Source organism: Choloepus didactylus, chromosome 22 (assembly GCF_015220235.1).
Source record: "Choloepus didactylus isolate mChoDid1 chromosome 22, mChoDid1.pri, whole genome shotgun sequence".
Classification (NCBI taxonomy): Eukaryota; Metazoa; Chordata; class Mammalia; order Pilosa; family Megalonychidae; genus Choloepus; species Choloepus didactylus.
Genome location: NC_051328.1, coordinates 31,005,267 through 31,022,734, shown reverse-complemented (window position 1 = coordinate 31,022,734; position 17,468 = coordinate 31,005,267). Strand labels below are relative to the sequence as shown.

The 17,468-nt window shown below is 43.3% G+C and overlaps 1 protein-coding gene across 9 annotated transcripts in view; it reads left to right on the top strand.

Moving 5' to 3' along the window:
* LOC119518772 (double homeobox protein B-like) overlaps positions 1 to 17,468 on the top strand; it is a 63,769-nt gene that overhangs the window by 37,329 nt on the left and 8,972 nt on the right. Inside the window, exons 1-7 of one of the 9 annotated variants that reach the window (XR_005213841.1) lie at positions 4,720 to 5,970; positions 8,027 to 8,092; positions 8,666 to 8,875; positions 13,170 to 13,253; positions 13,626 to 13,777; positions 14,990 to 15,129; positions 15,228 to 16,762. Coding sequence is in view for 2 of the 9 variants with exons in the window: in XM_037816129.1 (XP_037672057.1) it covers positions 11,652 to 11,661 (10 nt within the window). In the remaining 7 variants the exon portion in view is untranslated. The other 8 variants (XR_005213842.1, XR_005213839.1, XR_005213840.1 and 5 more) reach the window with 8 other exon arrangements.

Sequence of the window (17,468 nt, the reverse complement as noted above, 5' to 3'; positions counted from 1 at the left end):
ACCTATTTTTTAAACTTCTTCAGGTACTTTCTTCCTTTGTCCTCCAAATCAGGAGAACCTAAAAAACAAAAAGTCATTTCTGTTACTTTTTGCATAAAAAGGAATCTTTAAAATAAAAATCACCATTTAGAAATGCATTTCTTGGAGAACCTAAGATGGCGGCTAGGAGAGACAGGGCATAAAAACACCTCCATGAAAAATACTAGATAAAAGCCAGAAAGTGACCCAGAACACCAGTTCCAGCGATGCACCAGCTGGACAAGATTTGCTAAATCCACAGGGAGCGTGCGATTGGTGAAACCAGGAGCCTGCATTCTGAAATGAGTGAGTAAGCCTGCTAAATGTCTGGCAGCCCTGCTGCAGTGTGGGGAAACCATGGGTTGGCGTTTGGAGGCGGACTAGTTCTTTTTTAAAAAACCCAAAAGTGGCTGCAGATATGGCAGTGAGAACTGCACAGTGAAGCGCAGTAGGAACAGGCTATGAGAACACCTCAATATCTGGCATGGAAGATAGCCTTTCACACACCCACTGCTAATTGTCTTGGAGCGAGGAAGGCAGAGGTGAGCCAAAAGGAGAAAATAACCATGCCCCTTGCAGCCATCTTCCCAGCGCACTGGGAACGCACCTGCCCAGTGCCGGAGCCACAGCCCAGAGCCGTGCCAAAAAATCCAGTGTAACAGGAAGTGTTTCCAGCATCACACACACACGCCACAATATCGGGCATAGACAATAGCCTTTCACGCACCTACAGCTAATTGTCCCAGAGCTGGGAAGGCAGAACTGTGCGAAAATGGGGAAATTAACACACCCCATTCAGCCATGCTTACAGCAGGCTGGGAACGCCCCTACACGGCCCGGTGGCCCAGAACTTCCCTTGAGGGATGGCGCACACTTCTGATGTAGCACAGCCTTCCCTCAGCAGAGGCCCTAGAAGGGCATGCTTGGAAGAGGGACCCACTTGGAAATCCCAGGGACCATACACCAATACCAAGACAATCTGTGGCAGGACTGAAATGAAGGTTTAGACTCTTGAAACAGCCTTAAATCTCCAAGAACACCTGGGAGGTTTCATTGTTAAAGCTGCCCTCCCTCCCTAACTGCTCAGACACACACCTCACATTCAGGGCAGACAGCACCAACAGCACACCCAAACTTGGTGCACCAATTGGACCCCACAAGAATCAGACCCCCACACACCACAAAGACAAAGTTGGGGAGAACTGACTTGAGGGGAATAGGTGACTCGCAGACACCATCTGCTGGTTCATTAGAGAAAGTGTAAGCCATCAAGCTGTAGATCTGACAAATCAGAGATAAGTCTGTGACTAGTCCTACATATCCTAAAAGAACCCTATCAAGTAAAGCAAATGCCAAGAGGCCAAAAACAACAGAAAATTTTAAAGCATATGAAAAACCAGATGATATGGGTAACCCAAACCCAAACACCCAAATCGAAAGATCAGAGGAGACACAGTTCGTGAAGCAATTAATCAGAGAACTAAAGACAAACAACGAGAGCATGGCACAGGATATAAAGCACATGAAGAAGACCCTAGAAGAGCATAAAGAAGAAATTGCAAGAGTAAATCAAAAAAATAGATGATCTTATGGAAATAAAAAAAACTGTTGACCAAATTAAAAAGATTCTGGATACTCATAGTACAAGACTAGAGGAAGCTGAACAATGAATCAGTGCCCTCGAGGACAACAGAATGGAAAATGAAAGAACAAAAGAAAGAATGGGGAAAAAAATCAAAAAAATCAAAATGGACCTCAGGGATATGATAGATAAAATAAAACATCCAAATATGAGACTCATTGGTGTCCCAGAAGGGGAAGAGAAGGATAAATGTCTTGAAAGAGTATTCAATGAAATTGTTGGGGAAAACTTCCCAAACCTTCTACACAATATAAATACACAAAGCATAAATGCCCAGCAAACTCCAAATAGAATAAATCCACATAAACCCACTCCAAGACTTATTCTGATCAGACTGACAAATACTGAAGAGAAGGAGCAAGTTCTGAAAGCAGCAAGAGAAAAGCAATTCACCACATGCAAAGGAAACAACATAAGACTAAGTTGTGACTACTCAGTGGCCACCATAGAGGCAAGAAGGCAGTGGCATGTCATATTTAAAATTCTGAGAGAGAAAAATTTCCAACCAGGAATACTTTATCCAGCAAAGCTCTCCTTCAAATTTGAGGGAGAGCTTAAATTTTTCACAAACAAATGCTGAGAGATTTTGCTAATAAAAGACCTGCCCTACTTCAGATACTAAAGGGAGCCCTACTGACAGAGAAAGTAAGTCCTATGTCTTTGGGAGCTCAGTTGACCCCTAGTCTTTGTGGAATCCAGGTAACTCTCTCCAGAATGGACTTGAACAGCGCTTTAAGTGGTAAGTTCTCATCAGCTTCTGTACACTGTTCTTTATAATGCCAAATGCCTTGTTTATTGTGCTGTGTTTCTACAAGTTTAAGTCACAGACTTGATTAGAGGGCTAGATTGTTGGGACTGGCATGTGTTCAGAGAAAAGTTGTTTCAGGGGATTGAAGCGTGCTTTACAACTGGATCCTCAAATTGCAGATTGAAGATGACAGCCATGAGCGGTATACCTGAGTCTTCTACCTAAAGTGTTAAAGTTGACACTTTCAATGGAGGACAAAAATACGAAATAGCTAATATTTTATATTACATCACCTTGCCTTCTAAAGGTGTTGAATATTTAACAAAGGAGCTGCTCAATTGACCCGTAATTTTGTGGAATAACTAATATTTTATATTTATTTTTATTAAATATATCATTGTTTACTATAAGTGTAACCTCTTGTATATTTTATTTAACCTTTATTTTCTCATGAGTGTTACCTGTTTGTTTGTTTTTTAATTTTCATTAATTTTCCTAGTGTCATTTCCAATTGTGTGTAATTTTGAGGATTGTCTGTAAGTTCTTGCTTTGGAAAATCAGTTAATTGACTATCATTTATATATATATATATATGTGTGTGTGTGTGTGTGTGTGTGTGTGTCTATATATATATATAAACCTATATTTTTCCAATTTAGCATGCCTTTAGCTCTCTCCCTAAAGTAAAAATATATATTAATCCTTGGACCTACTTGCTTTCACCTGGTAACAAACATGAGACATAGGCCTATGACAGGTTTTTGTCCATAAATATATATTTATCCTCTTCTCCTTTTCTCTTCATCAGGCATAGTACAAAAACAAGACCAGGGACATAGGCTCGTTTACAAGAAGAGTCAAGTGGCTACCCTCCAAACATGGTTTCAGAAAGACCCTTACCCCAACACAGCTGTCAGGGAACAACTCGCTGAAGAAATTGGTGTTCTGGAGGATAACATTCAGGTAGGCATTAGTTTTCTAATTCTTTAAATTAGAGTTAAGAGCAAGGGGAAAACTAGGCTGAGCACTTTCAAAGAATTCTCTTATACCAGACATTTTGCTAAGGACGTTTATCCTGTTCTAACATAGAATATTTTTTAAAAATCAAAACAATGACTTAGATTCACCTGCTCTAAATTTATTTGTGGTCCAATATATAGAAAAGTTGCCTCTCTGAGAAGAATTTACATGGTGTATCCATAAAGTGAACCAAGGGTGGTAAAACTATGTTCATCTCTGTAAAAGTCTAGCATTTGCTGAGAGGCAATCCAGTGTAGGAAAAAATATATATGCTTTGGAATCAGATATGACTTAAAATATGTCACTTCACTTACTAACTTTTTGACTTTGGCAGGTCACCCAATATCTCTGACCCTCCTTTTCTTACCCAGAAAATGGAAATAATAAAGAGAATATCCACCTCAGACATGTTGCAAAAATCAAGATTATGTAACTAAATTGGAAAGCATATTTCTTGCCACAGAGTAGACACTCCATAAATTTCTTCTCCCTTATTGCAATTTTTATTTGATCACAATCTAGCTCCAAATATACGGTTTTAATGTGGCTTTTTTCAGTGATTATAACTGACTGGGGGTGCCATGAAGTGGGGTCCCCTTCCCTTAATCCTAAAACATCTGAAAAGCAACAGTGTTGTGTAAATGGCATTAGGCCATGGGGAGGGGGGAGTGAGGCTGGGCCTGTACCAGTTAAAGGAAGCAAAACTTTACTGTCTAGGGGAGGCAGAGCTGCGGTTGCACGCATCAGCCAAGCGTAACTCTTTTAATAATAACTGCTCCAGGTCGAAGTGAAACTTTTTGTAATCCTTTTATAATCAATAGCTGCTCCAGCTCCAAGTGAAACTCTTTGTGTAATTGTTTTCTGTGATCAAGAGCTAAACTGCCAACTCTGCTTCTGTTAGAATAGCTTGCTTGCTTGCGTTTCTAGGATACGGTTTCTGTCTATATAAGGCACCAGCGCACACAGGTGGGGGTTGCTTGCTGAACTCCCTGCGTGAAGTGAGAGACAACAGCCGCCTGCTAGCTGGCTAATAAAAGGCTCTTTAAATTCTGTTTGGCTGTCTCGTACTTTAACTCGCGGGCACCATAACATTTGGAGGCCCCAGCGAGATTATATCTCAGCGTTTGCTGAGGCTCGTAGGTCGAGACAAAGGTCTGACTACCGGCCCTCCCCCAGGGGGCGCGCGCTGAGAGACGTTCCTCAGCCCCGGCGGAGAACCGAGTGGTCAAGCCTCAAAATTCAAAAATCCGCCTCTGGAGCCATCTGGACGTGGGCCCACAACGGTAAGAGATCTCTAATCTGGTCTAGTGGAGTACCCCTTTAGGGTCTTTAGGAGGGCTGGACGCAGCCATAACTCCAAGACCTGGCCTCGGACCACGACGGTGGCCGGTGGCTTCAGGTTCAGGTTTTGGTTAGTCTCTGTTTTGTGTTTTGTTGTTAGTGTCTTTGTTCTGTTCTGTTTCTGTTTTGTCAACCATTAGTCCCGCAATGGGTCTGTCTCAGTCTGCTTCTGCTTGCTCTCCGTTGCAGTGTTTCTTGAAAAATTTTCAGGACTTCCGCCGACGAGCTGCAGGGTCGGGGGCTACGGTCAACCCAGGAACCCTTCGGGCCCTTTGTGAGCTCGAATGGCCAACTTTTCCAGACTCTAACTGGCCACCAGAGGGCACTCTAAACTTGCCAATTGCCTTTCAGGTTCAAAAAGTCATTTGTGGGAAACCGGGACATCCGGATCAGATTCCCTACATTGAAACCTGGATCGACGTCCTCGCTGACCGCCCCACATGGCTTAAAAATTGCTCACCACCTAAACCGTCCAAAGAGCGAGATGTGCTCATTCTAGAGGGGCCACCCAAAAGGCCCCCGGTCCTCGATCCTCCACAGGATAGTCCCCCCTTAACACGGCCCCCACCTTATTCCGCAGGGCCCCCTGCCCTTCCCCCTAGCTCAGGGCCTTCTGCCCCCGGCCCAAGGCCCTCTCCTCCAAGTCCAGAACCCTCTGTTCTCAGCCCGGAACCCATTGCTTCAAGCTCGGGGCCCTCTACCTCAAGAACGGAAGGGCTCTCTACCTCAAGAATGGAGGAACCCCTTGTTCCCACTCCGGATTCCACTACAACTCTCTCCAGCCCCCCCCATACCCGTTCCGGAAGTTCGTACGGACCACATGGCCAGGTTTTTGTCCCTGCCCAGTTACCCCTGAGGCAAGTTATTCAGGGCCCCCCTGAAGACCCAAAGCCCTTTATGGTTTACGTTCCTTTTTCCACCAGTGACCTGTACAATTGGAAGAATCAAAACCCTTCTTTCTCTCAAAACCCCCAAGGACTAATCTCTCTGTTAGAGTCCGTTTTCTTTACTCATCAGCCCACATGGGATGACTGTCAACAACTTCTGCAGACCCTTTTCACGTCAGAAGAGAGAGAGAGAATCCGTGCCCAGGGACGGAGACTAGTCGTGGGGCCAGACGGTCTGCCAACCACGGAAGTAGACTGCCTGGAAGCTGTTTTTCCCCTCACCCGACCCCGGTGGGACCCTAACACTGGTCAAGGTAAGGAGGCTCTCGAACGGTACCACCGGACTCTAATGGGGGCTCTCCGAGCAGCAGCGCGGAGGCCTACAAATATGTCTAAGGTAACGGAGGTAACTCAGGGGGCCACCAAGTCCCCCACTGCTTTTCTAGAGCGCCTCCAGGAGGCTTACCGGTTATACACCCCTATAGATCCGGAGGCGCCAGAGAACAGGCGGGCAATTAATATTGCCTTCGTCGCCCAGTCAGCCCCAGATATAAGGAAAAAGTTACAGAAGTTAGAAGGCTTTGAGGGAAAGGTACTGAGCGAGTTGGTAGAGGTTGCTCAATGTGTCTTCAATAATAGAGAAAGTTCGAAAGACTTAAACAAAAAAAATGGCAAAAGTCCTACTTGCCATGAGTGAGGACCAGACGCGGAATAAAAACCAAGGAGGAGGTCAGAAGTTTGAAGAAAAGCCAGGGGGAGGAAATAAATTGTCTGGCGAGAGAGGGGGGCGAAAAGGACCCTCCCTAGGCCAAAACCAATGTGGTTTCTGTAAGGAGCAGGGGCACTGGAAAAACGAGTGCCCAAGAAAATCTTGTCGAGAACCGTCAAAGGTCCTTCTAAAGAAGGAAGACTGGCGGGGCCGGGGCTCCACCCTTAGCCCCCAGGAGCCCAGGGTCACTCTTAAAGTAGGGGGCCGAGACATTGACTTTTTAGTGGACACTGGGGCAACTTTTTCTGTGCTCCAGGAAGCAGAAGGCCCTCTATCGCAAAAACGGATCCCAATTCAAGGGGCCACTGGAGGAATCAAGTCCTATCCATGGACACAGGCCCGGATAAGTAACTTAGGGGAAAGAACCGTTACTCACTCCTTCTTAGTTATGCCTGAGTGTCCTTACCCTCTAGTTGGCCGTGACTTGCTCCACAAGCTAAGAGCAACCATTTCCTTCCGAAATGAAGGGCCTGAAGTAAACTTTCCTAGACAGCCGAGTTCCATCTTAATTACCTGCCCCCTGTCTGAACAGTACCTCCTCCTAACCGGGGAAGATGCTCATAAACAAGAGACTGAGCTCCTCATAAAGTGGCAGAAAGAAATTCCAGAAGTATGGGCAGAAACCAATCTCCCGGGACTGGCTGGCCACCAGCCCCCAATAGTTGTCCAGCTTCTAAGCCATGCCACACCTGTCCGGATTCGACAATATCCAATGAGTTACCGAGCTAAAAAAGTAATAGCTGTCCACATTAAGAGACTAAGGGAAGCGGGGATCCTTGTACCCTGCAAGTCCCCTTGAAACACCCCGCTCCTACCTGTCCAAAAACCAGGGACCGAGGACTTCAGGCCAGTACAAGATCTACGAGAGGTCAGCAAGAGGGTTGAGACGATCCACCCAACAGTCCCTAACCCGTATACCTTGCTTAGCTTGCTTCCTCCCAATCGAAAGTGTACACTGTACTAGATTTAAAGGATGCCTTCTTTTCACTACCGCTGGCTCCGGTCAGCCAGCCTCTTTTTGCCTTTGAGTGGACAGACCCCGAAGTAGGGGATTCGGGACAATTGACCTGGACTAGGCTGCCCCAAGGTTTTAAAAACTCTCCTACTCTCTTTGATGAAGCCCTTAGCCGGGACTTACTAGAATTCCGGGAAAGACACCCCGAGGTTACTGTCCTCCAATATATAGAAAAATGCCTCAAAAATACTAGAGCTTTTAACAGCCCTTTGGCTTCCGAGAGCAGTAGCCATAATCCACTGCAAAGGACATTAAACCTCAAATACACCTGAAGCAAAGGGAAATGCTTTCGCCGACCAAATGGCCCAAAAAAGCGGCCCTAAAACCAGTGGGGCCCCTTCAAGTCTTGCCCCTCCTACCACCCCGAGTACTAAAAGCTGCCCCAACTTACTCAGACTCTGACATTCATCTAAGTCAAGTGCTCCAAGCTAAAAATGATTCAAAAGGGTGGAAAGTCCTCCCCGACTCTAGAATCCTCCTACCAGAAGCACTGGGAAGAGACTTAATTTTACAAACACATCAGAGTACACACTTAGGGGAGACAAAATTAGCTGAATTGCTAAAAACTAACTTTTACATACCTAAGCTTTTTCAGGTAGCAAAGGAGGTAAGCAGAAGATGCCACGTCTGCGCTCAAGTCAACCCGAGTCATGTAAGTACCCCTGCTACCCCAGGTCACCGCCTAAGAGGTCAGCTCCCAGGAGAGCAGTGAGAAATAGACTTCACGGAACTGCCTCCTGGACCAGGAGGATACAAGTACTTACTTGTGCTGGTGGACACCTTCTCAGGATGGGTTGAGGCCTACCCAACTCGGTCAGAGTCAGCCCAGGTAGTAGCTAAAAAATTATTAGCTGAAATTATCCCTCGGTTTGGCCTACCGGTAACAATGGGGTCTGACAATGGTCCGGCTTTTATAGCCCAAGTTACCCAGAATTTGGTAAAAGCATTAGGAATCGAATGGAAACTACACTGCATCTATAGACCGCAAAGCTCAGGGCAGGTAGAAAGAATGAATCGGACACTTAAGGAAACCCTCACCAAACTTAAACTAGAGACTGGCGGAAACTGGGTGAGCCTCCTTCCGTTTGCCTTGCTCAAAGCTAGGTGCACCCCTTATGTAAAAGGTATTACTCCATATGAAGCCATGTTTGGCAGGCCACCCCCGCTCCTCCCCAAGCTAGGGGAGGAGCAGCTCGCCTCCCTGTCTAATTCTGAACTTCTCAAGTCCCTACAGGCTATACACTGCAACTCCAAAGGCATCCACCACACCGTCCGCAACCACCACTCAAAACCTGACGCCGTGGAAGAAAAAACCCCTACCGCTGAACCTGGGGATTTGGTGTGGATCAAGAAAAGACACCCCTCCTCCTTGAAGCACGCTGGGCTGGACCTTATTAGGTGATTCTAAGCACACCAACCACTGTGAAAGTCGCAGGTAAAAGATTTTGGATACATCACTCACAAATTAAGAAGGCAGACTCCGACCAGAACGCAGAATGGGTTGTACAGAAGACATCAGATCCCTTAAAACTGCGGCTGCAGTGACGTACACCATTATGCTAACTCTAGTAACTGTACTAACAGCCAAAAACCCTCATCAAGCCATTAATTATACATGGCAGTTAACTCGCACCATTGATGGAACCATAGTTAGCCAAATTAGCACTCCTGGCAGCCCTAAATTTGTTTTTGACCTATGTAAACTCTTTGGGAGAACCTGGAATTCGCCACTGAGGGTAAGAGGGGGAAGAGTAGGAGCAAAAGCTTATGGCTGTGGTGCATTACCCCAGGAACAAGGGCTGTGGCATAGCCAACATTATATCTGTCCGTAGGAAGGTACCTCAGCGTGCGGGGGAGAGGGCGATTACTTCTGTTACAGTTGGGGTTGTGAAACCATAGCCCCATGGAAAATTAAAGGAAGTTTGAGCCAACTCCGAAAAAGACTACAAGATAGGGAAGAGCAAAGGAAAAAGGAGGCAAACTGGTTTGAAAATTTATTTTCTTGGTCCCCATGGTTAACTACCCTAGTGTCAGCAGTCGCTGGACCCTTAATCCTCCTCACATTAGCCCTGATCATAGGTCCTTGTGTTATAAGGTGTTTAATTCAGTTCGTCCAGCGACGCATTCAAAGTGTAAAACTCATGGTTTTGCAGTCTCAATATCATCACCTGTCCTCAGAAGAAACAATGATTTGATTCACCCTAAAAACCAGTGGGGAATGAAGTGGGGTCCCCTTCCCTTAATCCTAAAACATCTGAAAAGCAACAGTGTTGTGTAAATGGCATTAGGCCATGGGGAGGGGGGAGTGAGGCTGGGCCTGTACCAGTTAAAGGAAGCAAAACTTTACTGTCTAGGGGAGGCAAAGCTGCGGTTGCACGCATCAGCCAAGCGTAACTCTTTTAATAATAACTGCTCCAGGTCGAAGTGAAACTTTTTGTAACCCTTTTATAATCAATAGCTGCTCCAGCTCCAAGTGAAACTCTGTGTAATTGTTTTCTGTGATCAAGAGCTAAACTGCCAACTCTGCTTCTGTTAGAATAGCTTGCTTGCTTGCGTTTCTAGGATACAGTTTCTGCCTATATAAGGCACCAGCGCACACAGGTGGGGGCTGCTTGCTGAACTCCCTGCGTGGAGTGAGAGACAACAGCCGCCTGCTAGCTGGCTAATAAAAGGCTCTTTAAATTCTGTTTGGCTGTCTCGTACTTTAACTCGCGGGCACCGTAACATGCCACATTGCATAGTATCGAGTTATGTAAACCGGCAGCCTTTTACATAAGGATCCTGTCTCAGGCAAAGAACCATCGCTTTCTGGTCAGATTTGGTGTGTCTACACTCAAGGCTGCAAACAGCATGGATTAGCTGGAGTAAGCATCAGCTAATATGAGTAATAAACAATTAGCAAACAAGCTTCTCTGCTTTTAAATGGGTAGAGGGTGAAGAGGAAGGAGATTAAGAGGAAAATTAAATCATCCCCATGTAGGAAAACTAAAAAAATATTTTTTGATTCACCATCATCATATTACAATCTGAAGTCCAATAACTCCAGTCTGATGGGACTTGACATATGTTTGCCTTTCTCAACCAAACTGTGAGCTTTTCTTGTTGTTCTAATGACATGGAATTTTCCAGTGTTTCCTCTGAATTTGCTGTGTATTTTTAAACATTTTTTTCATGAAATAATATGGTAATAGTTTCTTAGCATAGGTGATAAAGAATTTGTAAATAAGGTAACTCCTTTTATCTGTCATGTATTGCTTCATATTTATTACAAAGAGGAAAATGTATGGCTTTATTTTCGTTTTGTCACAGCTCAGCAAAAATGTTTAGATTTTTCAAAATCAGGAGTGGTTTTCATTTGGAATTCACAGAGTGAAAGCAAATAAACTCTTTTTTAATTCAAAAAAAAAAAAATCAAAACAAGAACTCTATCTTTGGCCATTGGTGGAAATATAATTGGTTCTGCGTATTCACTGATGGGAGAAGAAGACTTTCCTCATCAGGCTTTCCTCATAGGAGCTAATTAAATCATACTTCGAGATTGAGAGACTAAAGGAAATTGAATCACTGTGATAATAATAGTACTTTTGGCACAGAAATACATTATGCAGAATAATGCATACTATATAATGAGGTCAGAACTGGGGAGTAAATATTCATGTAAATGGCTAATTCTCAGGCTACTTTTTCTCTTTCTTTTTTTCCCTAGTTAATACCTCAAATAAGATTCACACACAAGAGTAACAAAAAAATAAATAAATAAACAAAATAAAATGAAATAAAATAAAAAATAAAAACAAAGAGTAACTGAACAAAAAATGCTTATAATGAATCTTTTTAATAGAATTGTTAATGTCAAACATGAAACTAAGGTGAATTTATATCGTTTTTAAAGAGATAGCTGTAAGGAATACAGTTATGTCAGATCAAATAGTATTTAAACTGATGAAGATCAATTAACGGTGTTTTTTCTTCCTGAGAAAAATGATGTTTTGGGGATTTGTATCAAATCTGTATTTTCCAATATGCCGTTTGTTATAGGGCATCACTCTGAGGGAATGCTGGGAACTCATGTATTTTTATCTCTTCATGCTTCTGTTCCATCAAGGTTTACTTGAATCTCCATAACAAAAGTGTATCCTGTGGGAAAACATGATGATTGGCTCCCTGAGAGGTACTGGGCCCTTTTGAATGGATGTGAAGAAGGAAAGTCCATGAAACAAGGTGGGAAGGGGTTGGCTCTGCCATAAGGTTCACTAATTAATTCATCTGTTTCAAGTTTCCCCCTGTGTTTAAGACATCTTATCTGAAAAGATTTTGATTAATTAATTGAGAATACAGATACGACTTTTTAACATAATGCTAGGATTATAAGAGTGGCCCAACAGATACTGTTGACATTAAGATTGTAAGTTTTATCATGAAATACTGTGTTATACAAATAACACACTCAGAAATAATTAGAAGGCACCATGAAATTCTGACTACAATGGTGAGGAAACAAGCAAAGAGTTCAATAGGTTGTCACTCATAATATATTCAATGATAGGTAGCTATTGCTGATTGTGCTGGTTTGAATGTATTATGTCCACCAAAACGCCATTATCTTTGCTGCAGTCTTGTGTGAGCAGATGTGTTAGTGTTGATTAACTTGTAACTGTTTGATTGAGTATTTCCATGGAGATGCATCCCACCAACTGCAGGTGATAACTCTGATTAGATAATTTCCATGGAGGCATGGCCCTACCCATTCAGCGTGGACTTGATTAGTTCACTGGAGCACTATATAAGCTCAGACAGAAGGAGCGAGCTTGCTACAACCAAGAGGGACACTTTGAAGAATGCAAAGGAGCTGAGAGAGGCCTTGCAGATGAGAGACAGTTTGAAGATGGCTATTGAAAGCAGACTCTTGCTCCAGAGAAGCTAAGAGAGGACCAGTGCCCCAAGAGCAACTAAGAGTGACATTTTGAAGAGGAACTGCAGGCTAGAGAGGGACGTCCTGGGAGAAAGACATTTTGAAACCAGAACTCCAGACAAGACATGCCAGCCACATGCCTTCCCAGCTAAGAGAGGCTTTCCGGATGCCATTGGCCATCCTCCAGTGAAGGTACCTGATTGTTGATGTGTTACCTTGGACACTTTAGGGCCTAAAGACTGTAAATGTGTAACCAAATAAACCCCCTTTATGAAAGCCAATCCATCTCTGGTGTTTTACATTCTGGCAGCAACATTAGCAAACCGGAACACTGACTATTATATAATATAAGAAGAGGAAATATAGATGAGTGTTAGCCTAGCTGTTGACTATTGCCAATTCTGCCACCCTACTTAAGGATTTCTTTCCAAAGTCCATTCCATATGTATTATGTATTATGAAATGGTATTTTCTAAAAGAGATAATGTGAGCCAAAAACAACATTCATGTATTGAAGTTCTGGTAGAAGTGAGAAAAAGAGAGAGATTTCCTTTGGGAAACCTACAGTATATCCTAAATCAGGGAAATTTTCTTTAGGTGCCGTGAGGATGATTATGAGAGAAATGTTCACTGTAGTCGTGTAGCTTGTGTGCTGTACTTAAGATCATGCCAATGATTTAGATGGTAACATCATTCTAAGAACAATCCATTGCCCTTCTCTCAAGGATATTTTCCTGAGGATAGATGATCAGTCACTTTTGCTTCACTGGATTGATTTTTGGAATGAATCTTGACTTTCTCATCTTTTCCCACATAGATTTGGTTTAAAAACTACAGATGGAGATAGAAAAGACTGAAAGTTGAACCCAAGAACAAGACAAGACTCAGCCCTGCACTGCAGGTAAGAACCTCCCAGTGCAAATGGAGTTCCTCAGTGGGTCCCATTGAGAGTGGAAATGACTCTATAGGTTGCCACAAATTCTCCACAAAGAAATCTCAGTTCGAGAACCACTTACAGTTTCTGCTAGATATCCTAGTGTCAGGAATATAAACATTGCCTCCTGTTTGGCTACGGCAGGAAGGTGCTTTACAAGAAAAGCTTTGAACCATATGGTCCTGATGCCGCTACTCCTGCAGCCTTCTCTTCTGTCAAATCATGGTGATTCCGAAGGAGTAAATGTATGCAGACGTATCTTCACAAATGTATGTTTTGGGTTTGACTGTGAAAACAGGCATGTAATCTCCATTTTGTTACTGTGTTATCCTTTGGAAGACCTACCAAAAGATTCCAGAGGACCCCAGACACCCACCATGGAATCTCAAACAACTACCCCAGGTCAATCTTTTGAGAGGAACCAAATCCCTGATTTTGCTACCAAAGAAGAACTGGCTACACCAACAGGCACTCCACAACCAAGAATTCAAGTAAGTTCTATGTCTGTTTGGCCAAATATGTCCTCTCTGTAGTGGTATTTTGCCTCCCAAGGTGTCTTTGGAACACTTGGGCTACTTTACTTGGTCATAGTGATCTAGAGCTAAGCTATGGGGTGGTGAAAGCATGGAATCGCAGGTGGCATTCCTGCAAAAGGAAGACTTACCAAACCTAATTGTCATCCATTCAGAATCCCTAGCAGCAAAAAAGTGTAACAAAGTGAAAGTTAATACCTACTTTGAGAATACTTTCTTTCTGGTTTCCTACACCTTGGCAGTGTTAGGAGGGGCTTTTCCATGCAAGGTGGGATAGTTTTCAGCATTCCTTGCCTCTATAAATTAGACACCAGCTAAGCCCTGACCACTTTCCTTTCCACTTTTGTAACTGCCAACAAAATCTCCAACCTAAGTTATGGTCAGAGCAATTTAGTTTATGTTAAATGCTCATGAATTGTGAAGAATGTTCATAGGATGATAGTCACAGAAACCCTTGAAATCTGTAATTTGTGTAGATGAACTTAGGAGAGTATTTCTGTGGGTTTGCATGAACCATGTGTTTGATACACACATCAATGAAGAGTCGAAAAAGTCATTCTGGTCAACAGAGCTTGTTTGCTGAACACTGTTGAAATTAGAGGCAGATTCAGCCAGTTTCACCTCATCTACAGTTCCCTGCTTGGTGCCTCATGGACTCATTTTATGTGTTTGTATATAGAGAGAGTGAACCCATGGATGGAATTATTAAACTCTACGTCCAGTACAGTGCAGGTGATTTTCACGTGGATCAAAGCAATTAACAACAGGGAAAACCTTAAGGAGAGAATGGTTGCGAAGTATGTGGAGACTTCTAGGGCAGGTGCAGTGAATCTGCAAACATGCCCTACAGCACCAAATGAGTGTAATGGGAAAAATAAAGGGATAGAGAACAGATGGACAGAGTAAAAAAAGCAACCCCAGAATTCTAGTAAATCAATGAGGGATACATCCAATTGCAGGAGTAACTAATTCCTCTTATGAATGCATTTTAAAAGATCAAATTTTTATATCTATACCCTTATTTATATACATATACCTATACCTATACATAACATAAGATCATGCCAAAATTAGGCCTTATATATGTAGCCCTGTTGCTTTACAGATTACAAGAAGCAGCTGGACTCCTTTATGTCTTATGATGCTTGTGTCTCCCTTTGCCTCACGTAGGAACTGTTTCTGAACTGAAGGGATCAGCACTCAGAGCACAGGAAAAGGGAATCCATAAATCCCTTGGGAGACAGCCCAAGTGGGAATCCAGAGCTGACTCTTCAGCAGCACCAAATCGAACTGTCCACTCTCCCAGGCAGGTCTCATCATTTTCTTCCCCCAAATTCCTTCTGCAAGTACCAAATTTTCCCCCTTGCTCCACCTGTAACCCATGTGTCCTTTGTTCCTTGGCACCTAGGTGGGGGCTCTGGAAGGCGGGAACCATGCATCCCGATGGTTCAGCCCACCCAGGCTGTGCAGGGAGGAGAGAACTCTGACACCCCCCTGACTCCTATGAATCCCTTGACAGAACCACCGACCTTGATCAGGGCCATCTCAGATACGCAGACTCCTTTCGGGCCCCAGTAGCAAGGAAAATGCCAGGATCACAGTGAGCACACTGGCAGGGAAATTCGGCAATTGAAGGACTCGTATCCTGAGCCTGAAAAAGTCCAGGTGCCTGACGTATCTTACGTTATGCGATGGTGGGACTAGGTGCGCCTGGCTCTGATTGCAGAATGGGAACCTCCCAAAAGAGACACTGGAGCAGGCCGGACACACTGATGCAGACTCGTGGCCCAATCAGCTCAGGAGCTGCATCATCAGCTTGACCAACACACAAGCAATAGGTGGATCTCTCAAGGCTTTGGGATGAACTCTGTCATCTACAGATTTTCATTTAGGGGAACAATCTCTTCTGAATCTGGATGCTCAGGAAGAGGACCCTCCCTGAACCCAACCACCCCTCCAAGAGGAAGAATTTCATGCTGCTCCACATGCTGCCAGGCTCATAAGGGGCTCAGCTTTAGGAGAAGGAAGATGGCCTTCTCTTGACCATGGTCCAGGCCTCCTTCCTTTGATGTGCAAACTGAAAGATTTAAAGAATGATGAACAGTGAGGACATCACATTCGGGAACAAGGCTAATTCAGGAAGGAGATTCAACACTCTGGACCCAAATGGAAGATTTTCCTCTGTCGTGTGAGCAGTGGTTCCCGTCTGTGCTCACTTCCTGGAGTAAGGGATTCGCTGGAAGCTCCATCCTGCCTCTAGAAGCAACATCAGGACCAGGTATTGAAAATGTTTGCTCAATCCTTGATGTAAAACATTTTCATGAGAAATATGACCTCCTCCCTGTAATCATCATGCCGTCACCATTCTGTACAAACAAAGAACTGTCATAGAACACAAGTGAAGAGAATGGGTCTTAGAGGAACTTACCTGCATTTTGTGACTTTGAGCAAGATGGGAGGTCAAATTTGAAATTCGTTTGACATGTAAAAAATAAGGAGATGTAGTATTTCTTGATAATGTGAGTTTAATAAAATGAGTTTTTTTCCCCCGCTACACTGAGTGTTTGAATTGGGAACTAGAACCTATCTCAATATTAATCAGTAAGGGATGATGAAAAGATACATCCATAATACTGAGTACTCCTCTCAAATGAATGCATTTTTTTTCCTCTTATGATTTAAAACATACAGATAATCACACGGGAAATTATTATAGCATAACACACAATCACAATATAGTCTACTAATATTAATAGTTCCACATTTTTATGTTATTCATATATATTTACGCATACATGTGTATATATATATATCAAATGCCCTATTTTATTGTAAATAAATTATATGTAAACTTAGAAGTTCTGGAACAATCATCTTACTACACACACAGTCTTCTCCTTTGTTTTGAAGCGGTAATTTCGAAAGTTACAGTACTGTGTATGATGGTATCTATGCATTTATATTGGTACAGTAAAAATATCTTTCAGAAAGAAATATTGCTTCTTTGTGTCATTTGTCGGTTTGCATTCTGTTCCTTGCAACAATTCTTTCAGTGATTTGCTTTGTTTCTGTTCCACTTGAAAGTATGGGAATGAGGTCAGTACACGTTTTGGCTTTTACAATGGGGGTAATTAGTTCACAAATTTACAGCTCTAAGGCCATAAAAGGTCCAAACTAAGGCATCCACAAGAGGATACCTTCACTGAAGAAAGGCCGATGGTGTCTGCTGGCTTTTTTTTACCTAGTTGCGTTGCTTTCAACTTCTGATTCCAGTGGCTTTCTCTTTAAGCACCTGTGGGTTCTCACTTAGCTTCTTGGGGCAAACTCCGGGCCTCATCTCTTGGCTTAGCATCTCCAAACTTTCTGTTTGCATTTCCAAGCATCTGGGTCTATGTCAACTCTGAGCTCACTCTCTCCCTGAGCTCTCTTAAGGATTGCAGTAAACTAATTATGATGCGCCTTGAATGAGACGGATCACATGTCACAACTCCATGGAAACAATCTAATCAAAATTTCTCATCTCCAGTGGTCTGCCCCCACAAGATTGGGTTAAAAGAACCTGCTTTTCCGGAGTACATAATAGATTCAAACCAGCACAGGTAGTCCTGAAAATAATTTCAAGAGAAATTACTGTGAAAATGTCCAGTAG